The sequence below is a fragment of the Tasmannia lanceolata genome, unplaced genomic scaffold (assembly GCF_043159265.1).
Source record: "Tasmannia lanceolata isolate RefF3 unplaced genomic scaffold, GAP_Taslan_0.1 ptg000020l, whole genome shotgun sequence".
NCBI classification, from domain to species: domain Eukaryota; kingdom Viridiplantae; phylum Streptophyta; class Magnoliopsida; order Canellales; family Winteraceae; genus Tasmannia; species Tasmannia lanceolata.
The window spans coordinates 5,421,590-5,444,487 of NW_027518697.1; the positions used below are offsets into that span (position 1 = coordinate 5,421,590).

The window sequence follows — 22,898 nt, forward strand, 5'->3', positions numbered from 1 at the left end:
AAACTTCAGGCCCATGTGGCACCCCTATCATATGGACCCAAACCATCCCTATCTCTGTCATATTTGTGAGAGATGGCGTTGTTGTGCAATTCCACCATTACGTCTTCCTTGGGACTGTCATATGACCCTCGGCGCAAAAACTTTCTTCTTCCGTCTTATAATCTCCTCCAACCAACATCCAATTCCACGAGATTTCTCAGGTCACCACACTCTCTCTCTCTCTCTCTCTCTCTCTCTCTCTCTCTCTCTCTCTCTAAGATTTTAGCTGCTCTGTTCATTTTTCTCTTTTCATTTGGGTAGAAATTGCTTGTATTTGTTTAAATTTATGAAATTTCGCGTTTAATTTGGAGAATTTGGATCTTCTCTCAATATGTTTGCTGTTGACATGGACGGCGTTGAGACAGAGAGGGATGAGGTTGGGTTTCATTACAGAGAGAGGGAGATAAAGAGAGATGGGGTTTGTTTTTATTCAGTATCTTCGGTTCTGTTTTATAGTGTCTTGGCTTTTTGGGGGGGCGTTTGAGAAGCCAAGGTGGTGTTTGTGAAAATGTCTGAAAGAGAGAAGTGGAGGAGGAGGGTGTGATTGTGAATGGGAACATGGACAACGGCTAGCGTGAACATGCTTGCATTCCGTTGTGCAGAGGGCTAGTGTTACGGTCGTGAGTGAGATCCTGCCTAGGTATGGGACTGTGTGGGACCGAACCAGGGACTGTGTGGGACCGAACCAGGTACGGGACATGTTTAATGGGCCTAGCCTAAGGCATTCCATCAGCTCTCGAGCTTTTGGCGCATGGGTTAGGTACCTAACATTTGGTATCAGAGCAGCCACCACATCCCGTGTTCTGAGTCACGGAAGGAGCGGCCTCTGAAGAGGACTACGCGGAAAAGGCTACCTGGTAAAAACAAGGCAGAGTGAAAGCCACTAGAGTGGGCTGCCACGGAAGGGGCAACCTGTGGAAAGGGCTACCTGGAAAAAAAAAGGCCAGAGTAAAAGCCGTCACAGAGTGGGCCGCCTATGACGGCAGATGTGGAAGCGTGGTGGAATTTTACAGTCCCGAGTGGGGCCACCTAAGTATGGGACCGGGTGGGACCCAGCCTGGTATGGTTTTAAAGGGCCTAGCCTAACGCATTCCATCAGCTCTGAAGCTTTTGGCGTATTGGTTAGGTACCTAATAGCTAGAACTGATCTCTCTCGCAAGCCCCATATTTATAAGGTTTTAGAACCTAGCAAATTGTTTTTTGTAAAATTATAGTGAAAAATACAAAAACGACTAAAAATTCCCTTTCTCTACTACATTTACAAAGGGAAATGATAAATGCGCCCCTTTTCATCACTTGGGACACCAAGCAGCAGCGTATCAATGACTATAGAGGGGCTGATGTACTTCACGTCATAAGGATTCAACGGATTTGATTGTCACGTACACTGGAGTTCGGTGTCCCATGTGATGAAAAGGAGCGCATTTATCATTTCCCATTTACAAAACTTCATTGACTCATTTACTCATTTCTCGCTCATGTATTTTATGAGAAGAGTGTGGAATCCATATCTCTCCCTCTCTACACACGAGAAGAGTGTTGAACGGCTTTCGTTTCATAAATGCAGCTTTTTGAATGATTTGGTTGTTCATGAAAAAGTTTAAGAAACCTCCTGCCAAATTTTCTGAGAGAAATGCCTTATCCTATTAAATATTAAGGGTACATGAGAATTACATTTCTGCTCATAACTAGCAAACAAAGAATGACCAGTAGTTAAGGATATATGGGGAAATAACAAAGAAATTGTAGAAAAATTGAGAAATATCTTCTCGGCTGGGATCGAACACGATGTACAGCAAAATGTCAAGAAACGATGTACAAAAAGACAATCACACAAGAAAACACAAGATTTACGTTGTTCGGCACTGTGACTACGTCCACGGGCCACAAACTTCTCTCTTGGAAACACAAAGAAAACCTAGCTTGACCCGCATGTGTGGCACGCACATTAGTCTGTTAGGGTCCTATATAATGCCAGAATACAAGACATCTACAACTCAACTAAGGCTTTGTCCCAAACTAGTTGAGGTCGCTAATGAATCCTTTAGAAAATTTTCTCTATAGGATTCATTTCATAGAAGAGTGGCAAAGTTTACGACCGGCTGCCAACCTGACGCCAACCCTCCTCAACACAGGCGGAGTTAGAATACAAGACATCTACAACAAAAATAATGAGTGAAAAGATTACCTTGAAAACATCCTAATCCTCATGAGGGTAAAAAAGCAATGAGATGAATGACATAAGGAAAGTTTATTCCATACTCTTATGTCTTCATACCCCTCCTCAAGTTAGACAGTGAATAGCCGTGGATGCTTGACTCACCACAATCTGAAATGCCGATTCTTTCCTGGGGCCTTGGCACATTGGTGGATGCAAGTCATGCTTTCTTTAAACTTCTGTCATATCTAGCCCTTTTCTTTTTAGTCTCTTCTATTCTGGTTTATGGTCTCTCTTGGCTGTATTATATGGTTTAACCTCAGGAGAATTAAACAGTAATTGGTCTTATCAATTCTCAAATGTATGAGAGATGAGGGTGAAGTGGCTAAAAATCAGGAAACAAAAAGAAGGAAACTAGTGTCTCCAAGTGATGAGAAGGGGCAAAAAATCAGGAAACAAAATACCCTACTCAAAATCAGATCAACGTTTTCCTGATATTTAGCCACTTCTCATGCTCATCTCAATCGTGCCCTCTCAAATATCTCTCCTTCTCCCACTGTCACCACTTGGAGACACCGATTTGTCATGAAAAAAAATTCCTAGCAGCCAGACATGGCCTTACTGTCATTATTTGCTCTAATTTCATTTTATAGTTTGCCTTTGCTTCTTCAAGTTCCCTTGCAATAAGATTTTTTTTTTTTTTTTTCATCTTTTATGTGGAATGATAACATTGACTGCCAATGCCCATTGTTGCATCAGTTTGCGAAGTGCTCGCCATGCAGCGTTAGCAGTAAAATGCACATTCCACCCATCTGCAACAACTGCCATTTTGGCTGATGTGAATTCTGAACTGCCTTTGGAATCGGAACCTTCATCATCTTCACCTCTAGAAAACTGCAAATCTAACGGATCTTCCCTCACGGTATAGCACTTAATTAAATTCATTTAGCCTGTTCCCTTTGTTTTCTATGCTCTTATCGGGAAATGCTATAGTTTCCTCTCTGTAAGACATTCTGGTTTTTGGTTTGCTACAATTTATAATGTGTTTAAAGATCAAACTTCACCTTTTCAAGCTAGGGTATTTGTTGTGAATCATGTGGTGTATTTGTCCCTTTCATGGTGTATCTACTCGTCATCAATCATTTACTTCTTAGCTATATATTGTCTTATTCTTGTATATATGAATAATTTATCTTTGGTACATTCTTGTGGTGTATTCTTGAATAATTAATCTAGTTCAAATTGATTTATATATATGCTTTGGTGCATTTCTGTCATTTATTTTTTATGTTGTTACTTTATTAGGATGAAGCCCATTGTTAATGTCCCTTAGGAGAAACTTATTGATTTCACGAGCCTTGTACCTATATATACAAGTGATCTTGGGGTTTGAGTTGCAATCTCAACAATTCCTATGCAATATTTGAGAATGAATTACATATTTGAGAATGAATTACATACTCTATTCTTTCTATGTACTTACAATATCTACTTTGAACAACATTATTCTTCACCTATATATAGTTAAAAATAAGAGAGTATAAATTACCAGCATTGTTCCAATGCTGGTTTCTGGTCAAAGCAATAAGATATAAGATATAAGATATTATAAATTTTATGGAGGATTAATTTTTAGAGACCCAGATCGATAGTAAGAAAGTAAATCACAAAAATGAATTAAAACTTAGGAAGTAAAGACTGTAACTCCCATGTTATCCTCTATACACACCACGCCTTAGATGTTTTCAAGGTTAATTTGTCATTTTGTTGCGACTAATTATTCAAGGAAATGTGCATACAGTCATTAACTTATGAGGGCCGTTGTTATTGAGCCATTCAAGGCACGCCCTATCTTGTAAAGTCATACCCAAGTCATTCCCTTACCTACACACAGAACTTACTTGATACGGGTACCTAATTCAAAGTGAAGTTCACATGGCAGTGTAGTAAAGGGGGCGAATGTGGAGGTCATTGATGACTATCCAGTGAACAGATGATCCTTTATTACTTAGAATTCTGATCATGTTCTCACTATTCTTGTTATCTTGTCTTCATACAGGATGCAGCTATTGACATAAAACTTCCTAGGAGAAGTTTGCTTGTACAGTTCACTTGCAATGATTGTGGTGAAAGAACGGAGAGGACTATAAATAAACTAGCCTATGAACGGGGGACTGTTTTCGTACAGGTATTATTAGCTTTTTATTGCAGTGAAATCATCTAAATTATAGTCTTCCTTGTTCTCATTCATGGTTGTTTTTATTTATATTGATTCATTTCACATTCTTCATGAAATATTTCTAAAGGATTCATTTAGCCGACCCCAACTAGTTTGGGACAAAGGCTTTGTTGAGTTGAGTTGAGTTGAGTTGAGTTGATGTCCATGGAGCTAAAAGGGCGAGCCTTGGCGCAACCGTAAGGTTGCTCCATTGTGCCCTGGTGGTCACGGTCACGGGTTCGAGTCACAGAAACAGCCTCTCTGCAAAGCAGGGGTAAGGCTGTGTACATCTAGCCCTCCTCAGACCCCGCAATGGCGGGAGCCTCGTGCGCTGGGCCGGTTTTTTTTTTTTTTTTCTGTCTATGGGGCTAACAGCTCATATTTTACCAGCCTATGAAGATCTTGTGGATTGTGTTTTACTGCTGTCTGACCACTTTTGCTAAATTCTTTGTAGAGCATATTTGAATACATGATAAATAAATATCTACACGATTCAAGCCATGCTTAAAATAATTTTATGTAGTTATTTTGATTCTAGGATATAAAAAAAATCTACACTCATCTTCAGATTGATAGCTACCAAATTCATTCTTGGATGTACTCAGGTTTCCTGAGGGGGTCTTAATAGTTGCCTAGCTTTAAATATAGCAGTGGTAAATGCATTATGGTCACCAACCAAGCTCTTGAGGAATTTGTGTTTTCCATTACTGATTTAAGTTGCCATTCAAAAAAATAAATAAATAAAATAAGTTGAAATTTGTTAGCGCATCCACATACTAAAGAAGATAATAATGCAATGGGTTAACGGGTTGTATTTTATTCGATACTCATCCACTTTTATTTTGTGTCCTCCTTAAGTTCTTAGATGGTAGTAGTTTTCAGTTCTTTGTTGAAATATCTAGCCCTCCCTTTTTATTTTATGCATTTAAAGTTTAATTTAATCAGTTCACCTATTGAATGTTATTTTCATACAGTTAGATGTTTGACCAACAGAAACAACAACTCCCGTGGGCCAGTTGTGAGAGTTGAGAGGGAAATGGTGACTTGAGAGGGTGGGAGTGAAAGGAGCATGCAAAGCTCCTAAAAACCAGGAAAAAAAAACAAATTTAAGTAAGTATTTTCTTTTCACTAGTTTTTAGGGATTTTTTATGCTATCTCTAGTTCTCTACTCCTGCCCACTCAAATTTCTCCCTCTCCATCCTTCTCAGCTGGTCTCACACAGTTGGGCCCACGAGTATTCCATGGATTAATTTTTCATGGTTGCCAGTTACACAAAAATCTCACTCAAAATGCAATTGGGCCGCACACCCAAGTTGACCCTACTTGAATTTTTTAGGAAGAGAAGAATACGTTTATGGAAATGGAGTTCTTTGAATAGATTGAAACTTGGTGTTAGGTTTATTTCTTCAGTTCTTCAATCTATATAGTCGTGAGCATGCAAACTAGCTTGGCTAGTTGTGCTCCGGAGAAACCAATTTTGGATTGGAGACTTAAGATTTCTCCACATGGTTAATAAGTCAGGCTGAAAATTTCCTTCTCACGCATTTGTGAGATCATTCAAACTTTCTAATTTAAGGCCGTGAATCTAATTAAAATGTGTATTATAGCACCCTCAATTCCACAAAAGATTGTTGTTCAGATTTCCTTCTCAGTGCCTTGTAGTTGTTTTTATTTCGATCAAATTTATTAAATTTCATGTTCTTGTATCGTAACAGTGCTTCTCATCAGTGTGCAGGGTGTCTCCAGCATCATAAATTAGTAGACAACCTCGGCCTTGTGGTCGAGTATGATTTGCGGGAGGACACTGCCACTGATTCCAATATGCATCAACTGTGACATGTAATTATAGCTTTGAAACATATTTCTCTGCTTATCCTCAAGGTTTACTGAAAATATGTCGAGTTATTTAGCAATTTAGTGGTTATGGCTTCAAAGTTTGACAGTTCAATTCAGCTGATGCTTATTATGTATGATTTGCGGGAGGTCCATAAAGCCAGCCAGCCCATGCTTATTATGTATGGGCCTGTCCAGAGTAGATTAATGGAATTAGTATTGCCACCCACTTATTTGTTCATTTTCAGGTATCTCTTTTATTCTTTTTTTTTTGGCTTTCGAGGTTAAGAGGAACTTAGTTAATTCCTTTACTGGCGAGAAAGACAGGAAAGATAGGTAATGGGCTCGCTCTTAGGGCCCACCTATCTGATTCCCTTGTAACATAAATTGAGCTCAATGGGCTTTCAAGATCCATGTTAATGGTTAGATTACTACGGGGCCTTGTAGTTGCCTATCTGCTGATTGTAGACCTTTGATCAAACATGATTTAGAAGATGCCTTTAAGACATCTTGCAGTCTCTTTGGATGCGCCACAAAGTCGAATAAATCAAAGGAGGAGACATTTTCCAAGCAATGGACTTTGGCCCATTGGGTTGCCATTTGATGGCCCATGAAATTTAAAGACCCCAATCACTAAGCACATATGCGGTATGCCATACAAGTATGTAACTTGTAAAATTGGCTTAAAAGACATACATTATAATGTCTTATTTTATCATGCTTGATCAATGGTCTAGAATCATCCGATAAGGGTGGGATCAAGGGCCATAAAGAATAAAGATTTTATACTGTGTGTAAAATCCACTATTTTTTAATGGGAAATGTTATCAGAACAATCATATTTTGATCTTTGCACAAACCCAGCTGTCTTTGTTTCTTTAATTGGCCCTGAGAACTTTTTGGGAACTTAAATACAGCCCTTTAAATACACTACAATATGGTTGTGCTGATATCATTTTCCTTTCCAATATGTACCACGGGTCTCCTTCATAGGATGATCCGAACTTTTCATTCGTTGAGCCACATAAATAGGATAGGCTGTAGCCCGTAATTCCTCTCCATATGATGATCCTAACCACAAATCTGTAGAGGGACTGTACATTATGGAAACCTCAACATATTAGACGGTTGGGATCATTCCGTGAAAATAATCTTTAGAACACAACCTATTCGTGTTGGCCCATCAAATGGACAGTTTGGATCATCCCACAAAGTGGGCCAACCTATTCATTGTGGCCCGTCAAATGGACGGTTTGGATCATCCTACAAGGTGGGTCATACAGTACTTTTTGAAAAATACTAGACTACATAAAAATTCTGATATTTACTCCGCAAGTTGTTTGAGCAGCTATATAAGGGTGTCAGTGGATCTAGATGGTCCGATGGATCTTAAAGGACCCGAACCCTAATGGGCAGGATTTAGGCACATCCATTTTCTTATGACTTTCTTCCATCCCTTAAAGGCACTGTTTAGATTGCAGGAATTTTCAGGAAAAGTTTGGAAAAGATATTTTTAAAATTTCCTACTTTTTTAACAAAAAAAATGTTACTTAACTAAACCTATTCAATTTTTACCTAGAGGTAGGGGTGCAACTCGGGTCGATTTTTAGGAATTCGGGTTGAGCTTTTACCTTAAAATCGGGTCGGGTTCGGGTTGATTCCTATTCATTATTTAGCAAAAGCTCAACCCAACCCGACCCAAGTTGCACCCCTACCTAGAGGCACCTTTTATTTTTTATAATAATCATCTAAATTAACCATAATCATATCATTTCCATCTAAATCAAAAAAGAAAAGAAAAGAAAAAATCCGTCAATAGTATTTTCCATGCAATCCAAACAGAGCCGAACTCTAACCTTTGTGAAGTATAATCGATTATTTAAAAACATCCAGGATAATTATTGTGGCAATCATTTAGTCGTGTTCTCTTGCAAATAAGATTGCTTAATTTAGTCTTATTTGCATATGGAACATTAAGGCCTATTTAGGAGCTATTAACTATATAAGCTGCTGATATTGGCACTATCAAATTTTGATAATGCAATGAAATCATCTTGTCTTTTATTGTTTAACAAGCTGTCAAAAGCTATTACAATTCTCAAAATGCTCTAAGCAGCCAACTAATAAAGAAACAACAAAAATAAGTTTGGCCTACTATCAAAAAGTGGTAGTGCCAAAAATCAATAGACTTTTTTTTTGGTGGATAAGCTGGGGGTTTGGCAAGACCCCTACCAGTGTATTAAATAGAAATTAGAGCTACAATCGATAGTATTTTTCTCCCTGGGTTACAATGTTGAGGAGAATGTTAAAGGAGTAAGGGAGATGATGGAGAGAGGAATACTCTCTGCCTTACAAGGACAATCACATTTGGAGTAAGGTAGATGATGGAGAGAGGAATACTCTCTGCCTTACAAGGACAATCACATTTGTTTACAAGTAATCTGCTGCTGCTGCTGCATTTGCCTCTCTCTAGGTATGTATGTGTGATCTTCCATGATTTGAAGCGACTAAACCCTTCTTTCATCTTCGTTAACATTGGGATTTTTCTCCATGGGCAATTGTTATCGATTAATATAACAACTGAGGAATTGCTAGGCAATTTCTCGGCTGACTTTGGCATGAAAACAGTCACATCTGATGAATTAAATAAGACAAAATGTGGTGAAAATTGAGCATATGTGGCTGTTCTCTCGTGCAGAAGTCGGCAGCAAAATGGCTTTCCACAAAATTGCCTAGTAAATCCCTAACAATTATTTACAGAAAACTATATTCAACTTCAAAACCATTTGCATGTACAAATAGCTATTGGAGGTATCTAAAGAGGCCCTTAAGCCCCACCTGCTGTTAAGATACAAGTTGCCAAGTGGGATAATCCCATGTCAAAGCTATTGGAGGTATTCTTCCACAACACCCCATCACGTTATCTTCAACTCTTAACATGATAAATACAATTATACTCACCGTGACCAAGTGATGGCGTGAGATTCATCACTTCTCTAGATCATATTATTCACACATTCGGTAGACCTAAAATTCTACTTTTAAGATGATCCCAACCATCCGGTGAATACCATGCTAATGGGTAGTTAATGATTAGTTATGAATTCTTCCTTTTGGGTTTGGGAATTTATCCTTCTTTGATTATGTTTTGATGAAATCTATTGTCATTTTATCACAACCTCTTTGATAAAAGAGATTTAGAATTGTAGAATCACCAAGTATTAGAATCCAACATGCGTCTTTTGCTCATTCAGAAGAATCCGTGTAACAGAGACGCAGACATGAGTACAATGCAGAGAAGGAAATACACAGAATATTGATACGGACTAGATACAGACATGTTTTATCGGAAGCTATATGAAAAATATGTCATGGGACACCCAATGTATTGTTGGCAATAGCCGTGAAAAAAAAAAATACGTACATATGTAGAGAAGCATAAATGATCGGTTATCTCGTACTACTACATTGTTCCATGACTTCATGAGATTTCTCCAGCATATCGACGAATTGTACTAGAAAAGCTCCTGGCAGCAACAAAAGGAAACAGAAAATGTAGCAATGGAATCATAAACATGAATGAGAAAGTCTTACTGTAGCCATTAGCCATTAGCCATTAGAGCGAGAGAGAGAGAGAGTCTTACTGTAAGCTTCATCCCTTGTAACAGTTCCAACTTCTTTCAGCGGAACAATGGCAAGATGCCCCACTGGTGCAAGAACCCTTCACCTGTTGTCACTTCTAAGACCAGTAGAACAAGAACTGCCAGCATGGCAGCTCTACCATTCCAGGTTTCCGCGCTTCTAGTCCAACCCCATTCCCACATAGTTACGGGAGGTGGAAGCTCTCTACGTTGCGAATCATATGCTGCCAATAGCTCTTCAACACTACCAAGGGGGACAAGAGACTGCATCCACAAAACCAGAAACCCTAATCATGGAAGATTTTTTTTTTTTTGAAAAGGACTAATCATGGAAGATTCTGATCCAAGAAAGAATCTAAGTCCGATTTCCAATTTTGTTCTTGATAGGGATGGCTACATGGATACTTATGATCGCAAGTGTTTAGCACTCTGTGATTCTTCTAAAACGATATTTTTTTGTTTGAACACCTGCTCTTGTTTCCTGTCACTTCTGATTACTGATGTCCGATGCTTTACGTTAAATATTACTAACTAGTGAGAGAACACACAGGTAAAGGCATCGTGGTCTAAGCGACCAACCAATCCATCAGAATAAATGTGATAACATTGATCAATAGTACAATCAAAATGTTCTATGTATGGAAAGTGTAGTAAATGGTTTAGCTAATTTTTCTCTTTTCAGTTTCAATAAACAGAAATGGATAGAGCATGGAATTCAATTAAAAAGTCACAAAATTTTATCTTTAGGATTTTAGTTTCTGCAAAAATCCTTTTATGACTTGGGAAATGCATTCGATTTCTGCTACATGATTGGGTTCAGAAGACATGACAGCTACCTGACGTGCTTCGAGATTTGAGACTGCCATTGCTCCAACATAAGGGAGACTTTCAATTACAGCATCCGCCAAATCTGAAATGAAATTCGGCTCACACCCCAGGGCCGGAACACGTCCCCATTTCTCTATGCCAGATTTTAATGCTAATTCTTTGTACTCTACATCAATTTCTTCAAGAGTTTCAATATGCTCGCTGACAAAGCTGCAAATTAGAAGCGCAAAAGAAGTGAAAACCCAAAATTCATGGTGAAATAAATTATGTTCAAAATACCACATAAGTTATAGACATACGAGAGTATCATAAGCAAAACGGAGTAACAAGAATATAAACCTAATAGGGACAGCAAGAAGACTTTTTACTCCCTTTTGCCCTAGCTCAACAATTGTCTCATCAGTGTAGGGCTTCAACCATTCCACAGGTCCAACTCTGCTCTGCAAATGCAGTAAAAAACAGTCAAATGAAACGGATAATAAACAAAGCATAGAAATAAAAGAACATGAGTGCAACGAAGATAAAGATGAATAGCCAGGGAAATAAAAAGACATGTGATACATGAAAGGACAAGGAATGCCTTTGGAAATCAATGCCATCCTATTCTTCTATGAGGTTACTATGATGCTCGGAAAGAGTGGTTATATGTACCAGTGTTTAAAAACTCCCTGAGTCAATCATTGACATGTTCGAGTCGGCCCAGTTTTACCTTGGTCAAGTTATCATTCGATTCTGAGTTAAGCCCTACCAAGACAATCAAAACTCCTCTGACTCGTGTGTGTTAATGAAAATTTGACCCCATCAATCGTTGACTTACTTGAGTCAACTCCCTTTTACCTTTGGAGAGTGTTCAGTTCGAGTTTTTAAAAAGTGATATTTAAAAAGTACATGTGCATATAGCTAGTTACCCATGCTGTGCTAGTGTTGATATTAGAATGGATAAAATGTGCCCCATGACCCTGTGCATGTGAGATAATAATAATGTTGACGGATTTACTAGATTCAAGAAGCAGACCAAGAAGTTACTAAATCCATCTATGAAACTACAATAGAAAACACAATGGATTACCTGATAAGCTAGAGTATATGCATTCATTATGTTTCGATTTTCCAGTTCTTCCATAATCAAATCCACACACTCCTCCATCTCTGCTTTGTATGGATCACCAGCTTCTTCCACATATGCGAGCGGTACTCCATGAGCACTAAAAAATATCATCACCTGCCACCCATTTTCCCAGGTTATCTTATGAATAAATAACTTCAGAATAGAATGCAGTGGGACCACGAATTGAGGCTTGGCATTACCGAAAGCCGAGACAAGAAGGAATTAGGAGAAGCTCCCAAGAGATACAAGAAAAATATGAATGGATAAAATACCAGTCATGCTGAAAAGGATAAGAAGTAGATTGCAGAGCTAAACATACAGGTACTGCTTTGAACTACGCATAAATATGATACAAATATTGTCACAGTAAAGGTAGGTTAAATACAATATTTTATGTAATGAAAACAAGCAAATTTTATTTCTTTAGACATCAAACTCGCCAATTAAGTCGTAATGACTATCCACAGGAATGAGTCTCATTTGCTGTTTGTTTTCCAAGAGAGGGCAGTGAAAGCCAATTATTTTATTTACTGCATATGGATATTTAGCTGTTTCATTAATTTTTGTTTCAGAATAAACCCGGCATTTTGTTGGGTTTATTCTGAAATTAAGTCTGCTTCTTCCAAGTAGGCAATCTCAGGTTGTGGGCTAACCAGTTTTCATCGCAGAAATTCCACCCGGCAAAGGGCTTAAGTGGATTACCTCCAGAGGGATATGAACCCATCTAAAATTGTCATTCTAGTGTTTTGATGGTACCAATAATAGTCCTACTGACAAAATAAACAAGCTAAAAAATCATATGCTCCATAATAAATCCAAGCATTCAATACTTTGTCATACTAGGGAAGCAGAGGAAGTGAACTCAAAAAATTCTGCTTTCTCTGTATGGCTGTTACAGTGCTAAACCTTGGTAAACATTATTTGATTATGGCATCTACACATAATATTTACGTACATATTCTAAACAAAGCTCACTAATACTATTATGAGAAAATTAAGTACAAGCATAAGAAAAGGCTAATCATAACCAAATGAAAGGATCATACCTTTGCAGGGAATTCAAATTTTTGCAATTCCTGTTCAATTAAATTTGCCATGGCTTTGATGTATCCTTCACGCTGGTACCATGACGGTATAATTGTGTGCTGCATGTTAACCAGATACTCATCCTCCCTAAAAAAACCAATATAAAATAATGTACGATAAAACTGGAGCTGGTTTTTTAACTTTGAAACATCAGAGTATGATAGCAATATGTGCTTAGAAATTCATCACTTGAATATACTCTCCAACAGGCGGAGGCTTGAACCACTAGTTGATATCGAAAACTGTGGGTAAAGAGGAAGGACAACAAGCTTTGTGATTCCATCCCTTTTGATCTGCAAAGACAACAAAAATGATATGCTTGTAACAAGAGCAGAAAAAATACGTATAAAAAAACAGAGCAGAAAATATCAGTCCCTCAACTCCAAGAGTCTAAAATCATAAGGAAAAAAAATACTCGATAACAAATTTATCAGGTACTGTAGAAAAACTAAATTAAAAATGGTAAGAACCGGAAAAAGAGAACAAAAAATATCCAAACAGGAGGGTTTTTTTTTTTAATGGACCAAATAGGACAAATTCCACCTCAAATCATTTCCAAACATTTTCCATACCACATTTGGACCATGAAATGGCAAGAGCAAAGTGTGATATAAAAGCATTCTCCCATGGTTAAAGAGTGGGAAACTAATAGATAACAAATTGTTATTGAAATTCAATTAATTTTGTACCTGCTCAATAGCTTCTTCCGTGAAAGGATGCCAGTAACGCATTCCAACGTACACCTTTGCTGGTACATCCTTCGCACTAAGGAACTTTCTCAACTCTTCAGCCTGCAGTACATAACAAATGAAGCCAATATAAGAATAGTAAAAAGTGCCGATAATCTTTAAGAAGATTGCCATTGGATCCTGAGATTTGAAAATTTCAGAGCGAGCAATTAGAGCATCTTTGATCAAATCCCAACAGATATAAAAGCAACTGGCAACCTACAGTCGACTGATTTGTTATCTGGCCTCTCTTACTCAACCCTAGTTTACCATCACAAAAAACTCAATACACATAAAGCCAGCCATTACTTAACAGACAACCAAAATAGACAGGCTTTTGTTGACCAGTTGTATAGATTAATCGTTTTTCTCATAAACAGCTCTCTAAAGCTGATCAAGATGCAATTTAATTTCAGTTGTTTATGGAAAGGCAAATGAAAAAGACAACACAAACTTGAGTTTTGGTAACAGTTTGGTATTTGGGTGTCACAAATTTGTGGACATATTATCCAGATTACGAACTATTTAACTAGTGCAAAATATATGCATTATTTAACTAGTGCAAAATATATACATCAAAACCAATGACAGCTACAGTTTTTGAACAAATGACAGAAATCCATAATAAATTAAGTTACCATAAGGAACTGCAAGTTTACATAAATCATGCCTGTGCGTCAGTTATCCGTCGAAGAGGTGAACCACCGCCAATGGAAGCATAGCCTTCTTTGCTCTTGGGTGCTCTGAGAACAGATATGAATTGTGCCAAGGGCTTCTGAAGAAAACGGAACAACCTTGGCAACCGGATAATATCCTGTCATTTCGGTACAATCAGGGCTTCACAGAATATTACCAGTGTGAATGAAAAGGTAACAATAATGAATAGGCACTCCATCCAAAAGAGTTAAAAGTTCATATGGAAAGACAGAAAACATGTAGAGTTGATCCCTTTTTAACGTTATTTTTCCATCTTCATCTGACCATTGTGATCAGGAACTAAGGAAAATGCAAACAATCAAATAACTTTGCAATTGAACTTCAATTATGCTCCACACGCCAAACCATTGCTACTTTTCCAAATCAATCAAAGCTACCTATCAATCTGGAGCTATGATTACAATGTTTGTCTACTTTTGAACCAAAAAGATCATAGTGTCCATCCACAGACCAACATCAATCCCCAAGACACATTCTTAATTAATATAGGTAGATATGTACATAAACCTATAATATGGCATAACACGCATTATTGGCATAAATGTACAGAGAGAGATGTATAGTAAATTTATCATGTGTTGACAAAAAGAGAACCACATAATCATCCAACACAATAATATCCCATGGCAGTGTGTATCCTTCAATCCAAAGCTTAAGGAAGGGGAGCTTTGAATGTTGCAAAGGCTGGTGAGCGCATGACATTTTTTATTTTATTTTTAAATGTTTTTTTTTATTCCTTTTATTTTTCTCATTTTTTATGAGGGCCATGAAATTAGCTGTAGATAAGTTGAACTACCCTAGAGACGTGGCACAGCAAAGAACAGCATTGCCACTGGTTGTGGAGAATCCAACTAACTTCTTTCCCACCATTCCCTTGCTTCTAAATTTAAAACTTGCTCTTAATTTTTTTTCATTCAACCATCCTATCAAAGAACTGGATAAAAAAGTGAGAGGTCTGCCAATGGACTATTTCAAGAATTCAAAGCACTGATTACCATCATAAAAGAAATGGAATAATAATTTGGAAATATATAAAGTATCCTACATAAAACTCAATCCATATTAAACTTCACAATATTATCCTACATAAAACTCAATCCATATTAACCTTCACAATACTGTCGCTCATAACATTGTTTGCAGATACTTAGAACACCATGGTAACCAGCCAAAACTTTTCCATTTCTAATGAAAAATACAGAAGTAGTCAAGCAATACTCCCATATGTGCACTTTTCTTATTTATTTCTTTGCAAAGAATCTAGCAAGTGACACCATAAGTGAATACAAGTACCCAGATGATCATCAATATTAATATTAGAACATCCAATACCACATTAAAAAAATGTGATCATCAAGAAACAAGAGTTTACACCATTCAAAAAAAAAAAAAACAGGAGTTTACATCTTAGAATCAATATGCTGCAATTACAACAAAATACAATTAATTGGGAAAAATAATTTTCATTTACATTTTATTGAATGATAGTAATTTTCATTTACATTGAAAGATATAAAATATAAAGGTAAGAATTCCATCTATGTGTTTCTATTTTTACATTTTTCTAAAGGAAGACTTCATAAAAAAAATTAGGGCAGTGGTAAATCGACCCTCATATTGGGCAGTGCTGAGAGAGAGATGGGGGTCGATTTAAGATATTAGGGGGTCGATTTATCACTGCCCAAAAATTAAGAGAGTATTAAATCGCAAAATGGTTCATAGATACTATAGTTCTTACATTGACTAATGACAATAGTAAAATGAGAAGGAATAAAATCATCAATATGCCAAATTTATGTGCATAGATTTGATAAGTACATTTTATAATAGAAAGATGTAGCCTTGCATGCATAAAGCCGAACAAACATTGTCTTCTACAAGTAAGATATGCCAGTAAGTGGACTAGTCAATTGATTTAAAAACTCAAAAAATGTAGGAAATGTAAAGATCAACTGTAATAAGAATAAGTACCACAAAAGGCAATAGATATTTACCGGGTCAGCAAAAAGATTAAACAAGAAAGGCTGCACGTCTTCAAGAGTCTCTGGGCCTCCAAGGTTAAGCAACAAAACCCCCACCTTTTCATCACCAACAAGAAGTTTACTAGATGCCTCTAGAGTTTTAGAGGTCATTAATGCTCCCAAAGACGGAGAACATTTTTCAAGTGGTCGCCTCCAATCTAATGAAGGTGGCCCAAGCCATCCTGATTTAACTATATTACTCTTTGGGAGGGCTTCCATCTGGACCCTAGAATAACTATGGAAAATTTGAGCTTTACATGTTGATCGTGCCAATAACCTATAGGAATGGAAATACAGCCATAAGATATAGATCTAAATAGCATGCATTGACTCTCATGTCTAAAACTGAGTGTTTTACATAGGCTAAGGGTGTAACAATATTATAGTCATCTGTAGTAGTGAGTACCACATTGGCTTTGCTTATAAGGTACAGTAAGATAAAAGAACTGCGATGAGAGAAAAACTGTAACACGAAGAAATTTAACACATAAAAAACTAAATACAAAACTAGATTAGTTCAGTTTCCTTTTGGTAATTATCTTTTGTCAATAAATCCATGTTTACCATAACAACTTAGAGCAGAGCATCAGCCCATATAAATAAAAAAAACAACTTTCAATTATATGAGAAAAAGCTCACTCAGATGATACATAGAATAATAAAGATGCAAAACATGGTTCGTTATTTCAAGCAAGAGTGTTTTGCAAATTTCCCAGCAAGTGCTTCAACTTTTTTATCATTTTGGCAGGAAAATGTGTACTGCAATCAGATTAAATACATCTTAAGAAGTCAAAGACTTGGAAATAAACCTAATCAACTACACAAGATGATTCCAAATAAATAGCAGTTTACAAAATTTCAAATTTGTGGTAGTGTTAATGGGAGTTCTAATTTGCATTTCCTGCAAACTTGTTCACATGTCAATCGGCACTGCATTTCATAGGAGCAAATAAATACCTGCATGGTGAAGAAGCTTGGTGCGTGATGTTTGAAGCTCTATGCTCTATGCTCCGTGTCTCAGTTACACCTCGTGTACTTGCTTGGTTAGATGATGATACCCGCTCCCCTACATTAACAAAAAAAAAGAGATAGGGCTCAAGAAAATCACATTTCAGAGACCATTCGTAGACAAAATTGTATCCATGCTATATTACAAATCCAACTGACCACATCTTGTCTCTTACTGTATGAAAAGTTGAGTGCTTGCATCTATTAAGAAAAGTTAATATCAAGCATCATTAATGTTAAAGTATAAAAAGATAAATAACGCCTTTCTCCAACAGCTTAAGCTTTTGGAGAAGCTGGTTAGTAAACATGGTATCAGAGCCAAAGGTCTTGAGTTCAAACCTCCCAGAGAGCAAAAATCGACAGGTGATGGTCGGCCCAAAGTGGGATCACATGTGCCACGTGTTTGCCGAGTGGGCCACACGTGCGGAGGAGTGTTAAAGTATAAAAGATAAATAACGCCTTTCTCCAACAGCTTAAGCTTTTGGAGAAGTTGGTTAGTTAATAATTAATATAAAACGACATGGTTCAAAATATAGGTACCAGTTGGCTTATCAGCCCAATGGCCGAATCGATACATATCGGCTGATATGCCAGTGACTCTTTCCTTTTTCTTTTTCTTTTTTTTTTCTTTTTTTTTTTTTTTTGTCACATGATTCCAGAAATAGGCCAAAAATATGGTTTCCACCATTTCTTTCCATGTACTTCTATTCATAATGACTTTTTCCGTACTTTGTCTGGCAATCCATGTTCTTAATAATCGCACTAATTTGTGCCATTCATTAAAAAAAAGATAATTACACTAATTTATAATGTTTTTCGTTTGCTAGAGAGCCCATCAAGCCTGTCCTGTCTACTTGCATCCCAATTTTTCTATGGACTACTACTACAACTAAAAGTCTAGAAACAGGTCAACAACTAATCAAGTGAATAATATAGAGTAATGATAAACTGAAGGGCGCCCTTGCAAAAAAAAAAAAAAAACATCTACTAGAGCGCTCCTATTGGTCCTTCTCGTTATATAATTTGTTTTGCTCGGTAAGGATAAAACATACATTCTTCATATTTCTATTACCAACTAAAGTCATAGATGATTTTGGTCATCCGCTGTTCTTCCAAATGAATGAATGAATTGCAATTGTATTGGCGGGTCGTCTATTTAACATTATTTTCCCATTTCCAACTCAAAAACTGAACATCACCCAACTAAAACCCACACATCTAAACTTCTCTAACTTTGCAAATCGCCATGAATCTAAATGAAAGAGGGAGAATCGATTATTCAATCATCGCGCGAATTCAAGGCTAATCTCACATAAAATCATCTAAATCAAATCAAATTACACAGCAAAATTGGGGGGAAATGATAAAACCAATTCCGTAAAAATAAAAAAAGGCATGGATTGGAGATAGATGAGAAAGAAGAAAAGAGAGACTCACATTGCGAGGCCAGAGAAGGAAGAGAGAGTGCCAAAACCTCTATTCCCATCTTCTTGCCCTAATTTCGGACTCTTGCCCTAATTTCACAATCTTGCCCTAAATAGATCTTCCAGTAGCTCAGCTACTCTCTCTCTCTCTCTCTCACTCTCTCTAGGAGATGAGAGAGAAAGAGTGATGACGTGTCAAAATGAGTAGCACTCGCAAGTTTTCAGAGTTCCGTAGAAAAATTATCTGCAACGGATAGATGGATATATAAGAAGTTGTTTGGTGGAAGGGAAAATGATATATTCACTCACTTTTGAGTAGTCATTCTCCTCCATCAAAATTTTATCTATTGGGCCCCACCATTGATACGACATTCTTCTCCATCAAAGATTTCTCATAGGCCTAATCTGGTCCATTGATCATAACAGCAAACATAGATCTGACCCATTACCTTCGGCCGCTGGATGATCCCAGCCACTTGATCAATAGGGGGAGGTCACTAGGATGATCCAAACTGTTCATTTCAGGGACCACAATGTAAATAGGCCGCTTCTCATAAAATATCTCCATAGTATTATGCTAATTATCCTATCTAGAATGGGTTACCCATTAAGAAACCTCTTGAAGTTGTTAAATCACTGGCATTCTTGGGCCATGCTATGTATAGGTGTAAAATAGTGGGCCCCACTCATTAGAACGTGAGGTGTAAATACTGGGCCGCACTGCCTAAAAATGTGTGGTCTAAATTATGGGCTCCCCCCTAATGCATGGGCGAGGGGGATGAGGGTGGGCCTCACCTATCGAACCATTGAAGTGTAAAAGTGTGGGCCCCAATATGCGCGCTATAACAACCATTCTTTGCCCCCGCTGACCAAATTCCTGGCTCCGTCCCTGGTTTAGGGTTCTGTCAAGAGAAGCCAAACCATTGATTTTTTTCAGGCTTTAATCTAACGGAAGGAATGTCTGTTTCAGAGTGTGGCCACAACCCTTATGGAGGTCCTGATTGCACTCTCATGTCCCATGCGGGACCCATTAGTGGTTGGTGATATTGATCCTAGTGATGTAAATAGTTGGAGGGTAAAAAGTTTATAAACTCCTTTTAGATGAATACTGGCTGATGGTGAAAAGGATGAAATCCTAACATACTTGAATTCTTGGATGCATGGAGAAAAGGTTTCCAAGAAGAAAAAATTCTGTGGAAAGTGAATTTTCAAACATTTGGTCTTGATAAAGGGAAGGGGGACAATTGCCCCCCTTAATTTTTTGGGAAAAAAAAATACCTTTATTATTTAATATCTTTTTATACTTACCCCTTTTTAAAAAAATATGCCCCTTTTTCCAATGATCCCTAAGATAGAAAAAAAATTACTATAATTTTTGTCCCCCTTGTGCAAAATTTCTGGCAATGCCCTTGAAATCAATGGTCTTGATCCCACATATATATATATATATATATATATATATATATATATATATATATATATATATATATATATATATATATATATATATATATATATATATATATATGTGGCCCCCACTGTATTTTAAGCTAGTGTGTAGATAACTTATCTACACATATGTGTAGGAACCGTTTTCTCTCTCTATATATATATATATAGAAAACGGTTCCTACACATGTGTAGATAAGTTATCTACACACTAGCTTAAAATACAGTGAAGGCCACATTATTTGGGTAATCCAAACCATTCATTTTTAAGGCCCTCACATAGATAGGGTGTCCACAAAAAATCAGATCCGTAGGATCATCCTAACCATTCGAACTGTGGAGGCAAAAAATAGACTAATTTGTGAAGGTTTAAAGACATCCATTTTACCTCCACAAATCGTAGAGTTGGGATGATCCTATGGATCTGATTTTTTGTAGACACCCTATCTATGTGACGGCCTTTAAAATTGATGGCTTGGATCACCCAAACAATGTGGGGCCCCACTGTATTTTAAGCTAGTGTGTAGAGAACTCTCTACACATATGTGTAGGAACCATTTTCTCATATATATATATATATAATGTGGGGCCTAGAGTTTTTATTTGTTGTGTGCAACTGAAACCCAAAATTTTTCAACAAAGTACAGTGGGGCCCACTTCGTAGGATGATCCAAGCTGTTCAACATAAATAAGTTGTAACCTGAAAATCATTTCCGTAATGTGCAGTCCCTCTATAGATCCGAGCTTAGGATCATCCTATGGAAATGATTTGCGGGATACAACTTATTTACGTTCTAGCCCGACAAAATGAACGGTTTGGATCATCCTACAGAGTAGGCCCCACAATACTTTTTTGGAAAATACTGGACTTCATGTGCACACACCGTATGAATTCTTGTGGGAACCCAAGGCTGATCATTAAAATCACAGGCACTTTTCCTTCTCAAACCAAAGCCCTCTTTACCATAAGAATTCAAGTATTTCGCTTCTCCTCCCATCAAGGAGAGACAGATAAATATATAAAAGAGTTTTAGTCGATTAAAACTGGAGTCTTAATTTTTTATTTCCTATTTTTGATTTACGTAAAAGACATAATGGGATTTATCTTAAAACTTCTTTCGAGAAAATTCTCTAAGGTGGAGAATTAGTAGGGAGTTGGGTGTGGAAGACACAGGGGGGGGTCCAATATGGGTCACACCCTGTGTATGCCAACAGACTGGACTCCTTCGGCTAACCTTGGGTCCCATAGAACACATATATGTGGCCCTATTGAGTCCAAGAACACATATGTGTGGTCTTGGTCCCAATACCATAAGGGAATCCATCTATAACAACAATCAGGGGCGACGGCACTTGTAAGGGAAGGGGGGCAATTGCCCCCCTTAATTTTTTGGGAAAGAACAAATATACCATTATTGGTTAATGCCACCGAATGCAGAAAACAGATGAAAGGACGCCCCATTGGTGAATGTCACCGAATCCATTTATTGATCTTTGACTTATACAAGTTATAAATGCACATTGGTCCCGTTCCACCAGTAGGGTTTGCAAGAGAATTTAACATTCCACTTTTTGACGAATGATAGACTGAAAGGCGTCCTTGCAAAAACCAGCTCCAAGAGCGCCCCCATTGGTCCAATCTTAAGAAAGTGATCCACTTTCTCACTTTCTTAACATTGGACCAATGGAGGCACCCTTGTAGCTGGTTTTGATACGCCGCACTTCATTCTATCATTCCTCACTTGAATATGTTTTGTTCTCCGGATCAAGATTGAAATATATAGCCAAGGGCATTTTAGCTGAAGTGATGTTTACGCCGCTGGTGATGGAATATATAGAGGGTTTTTTTTGGAAACTATAATATTACTTTCATTTGTTTGGAGAAAAAAAATTACTATAATTTTTGCCCCCCCCCGTGCAAAATTTCTGGCATCGCCCCTGACAACAATAGCTAAAATAATCAGTGGTTTAGCTTTTCACGGCAAACCCTGAAAGACGCCTTATTCACGAGGTTCTAGGATCATTTAATCATTATGGGACCAACTGTGTCTGTGACAGATTAGAGTCGTGGTTACACATTTTTGTTAATAAAACCAATATTGCGTGGTCCTATAGAACACATATATGTGTGGTCCAAATGAGTCGACGTATATGGTCTTCGTCCAATTCCACACGGGGACCCATTGATAACAACAACACCTAAAATAATAAGTGGTTTAGCTTTTCGAAAGACGCCTAGGATCATTTAATCATGGTGGGACCGACTGTGAAAGATTAGACTCGTGGTTATGCATTTTGCTAATAAAACCGTTTATGTCATTATGTGCACTCATGGCATGCATGGAGCTTAAAGTCGCTTTGCTTTGCTTTGCTTTTCTTTTATTTTCTTGTGAGTAGATGAAGGAAAACATTGGAGGAAGAGGTTCATTTTAAATTAATCAAGTGATTATGTTAAATTTGTGAAGAGAGTTCCTACTACATGTGCAACTTAATGTTACGGACCTAGATTGGTTCACAACGGATTGATCTTCTGATAGGAAAGATCGGCCTCTTGACCCACTTCGAGGGAAGGGTCGTCCTCCTTTGTGCGCAAACACAATTTCTAGGATAAATTCTTCCATACACTTGCATAAAAGTAGG

The 22,898-nt window shown here is 37.5% G+C and overlaps 2 protein-coding genes across 5 annotated transcripts; one reads left to right on the forward strand and one right to left on the reverse strand.

The window, feature by feature from the left end:
- The first annotated feature begins 23 nt into the window (after window positions 1-23).
- LOC143854395 (Zim17-type zinc finger protein) lies at window positions 24-6,499 on the forward strand. Of its 4 annotated transcripts, none has more exons than XR_013237509.1 (5): window positions 24-200; window positions 2,957-3,119; window positions 4,257-4,385; window positions 5,409-5,525; window positions 6,144-6,499. XR_013237509.1 is itself a non-coding variant. In XM_077364356.1 (4 exons), exons 1-4 carry the CDS (start codon window positions 73-75, stop codon window positions 6,172-6,174), a joined length of 444 nt encoding a protein of 147 aa, XP_077220471.1. In that variant the 5' UTR covers window positions 24-72; the 3' UTR covers window positions 6,175-6,499. The 4 variants fall into 4 exon arrangements, 2 of the variants coding, with proteins under 2 accessions (XP_077220471.1, XP_077220470.1); XR_013237510.1 differs by having other exon boundaries at window positions 25-200; window positions 5,390-5,525; XM_077364356.1 differs by lacking the exon at window positions 5,409-5,525 and having other exon boundaries at window positions 6,151-6,499.
- Window positions 6,500-9,469: 2,970 nt separating this feature from the next.
- Window positions 9,470-19,061, reverse strand: LOC143855170 (ferrochelatase-2, chloroplastic-like). The gene is made up of 12 exons (XM_077365388.1): window positions 18,823-19,061; window positions 17,335-17,443; window positions 16,351-16,654; window positions 14,310-14,453; window positions 13,601-13,702; window positions 13,101-13,204; window positions 12,872-12,998; window positions 11,787-11,939; window positions 11,057-11,157; window positions 10,726-10,927; window positions 9,893-10,153; window positions 9,470-9,775 (listed from the first exon to the last, which is right to left on the reverse strand). Exons 1-11 carry the CDS (start codon window positions 18,869-18,871, stop codon window positions 9,929-9,931), a joined length of 1,620 nt encoding a protein of 539 aa, XP_077221503.1. The 5' UTR covers window positions 18,872-19,061; the 3' UTR covers window positions 9,470-9,775; window positions 9,893-9,928.
- Window positions 19,062-22,898: the final 3,837 nt, after the last annotated feature.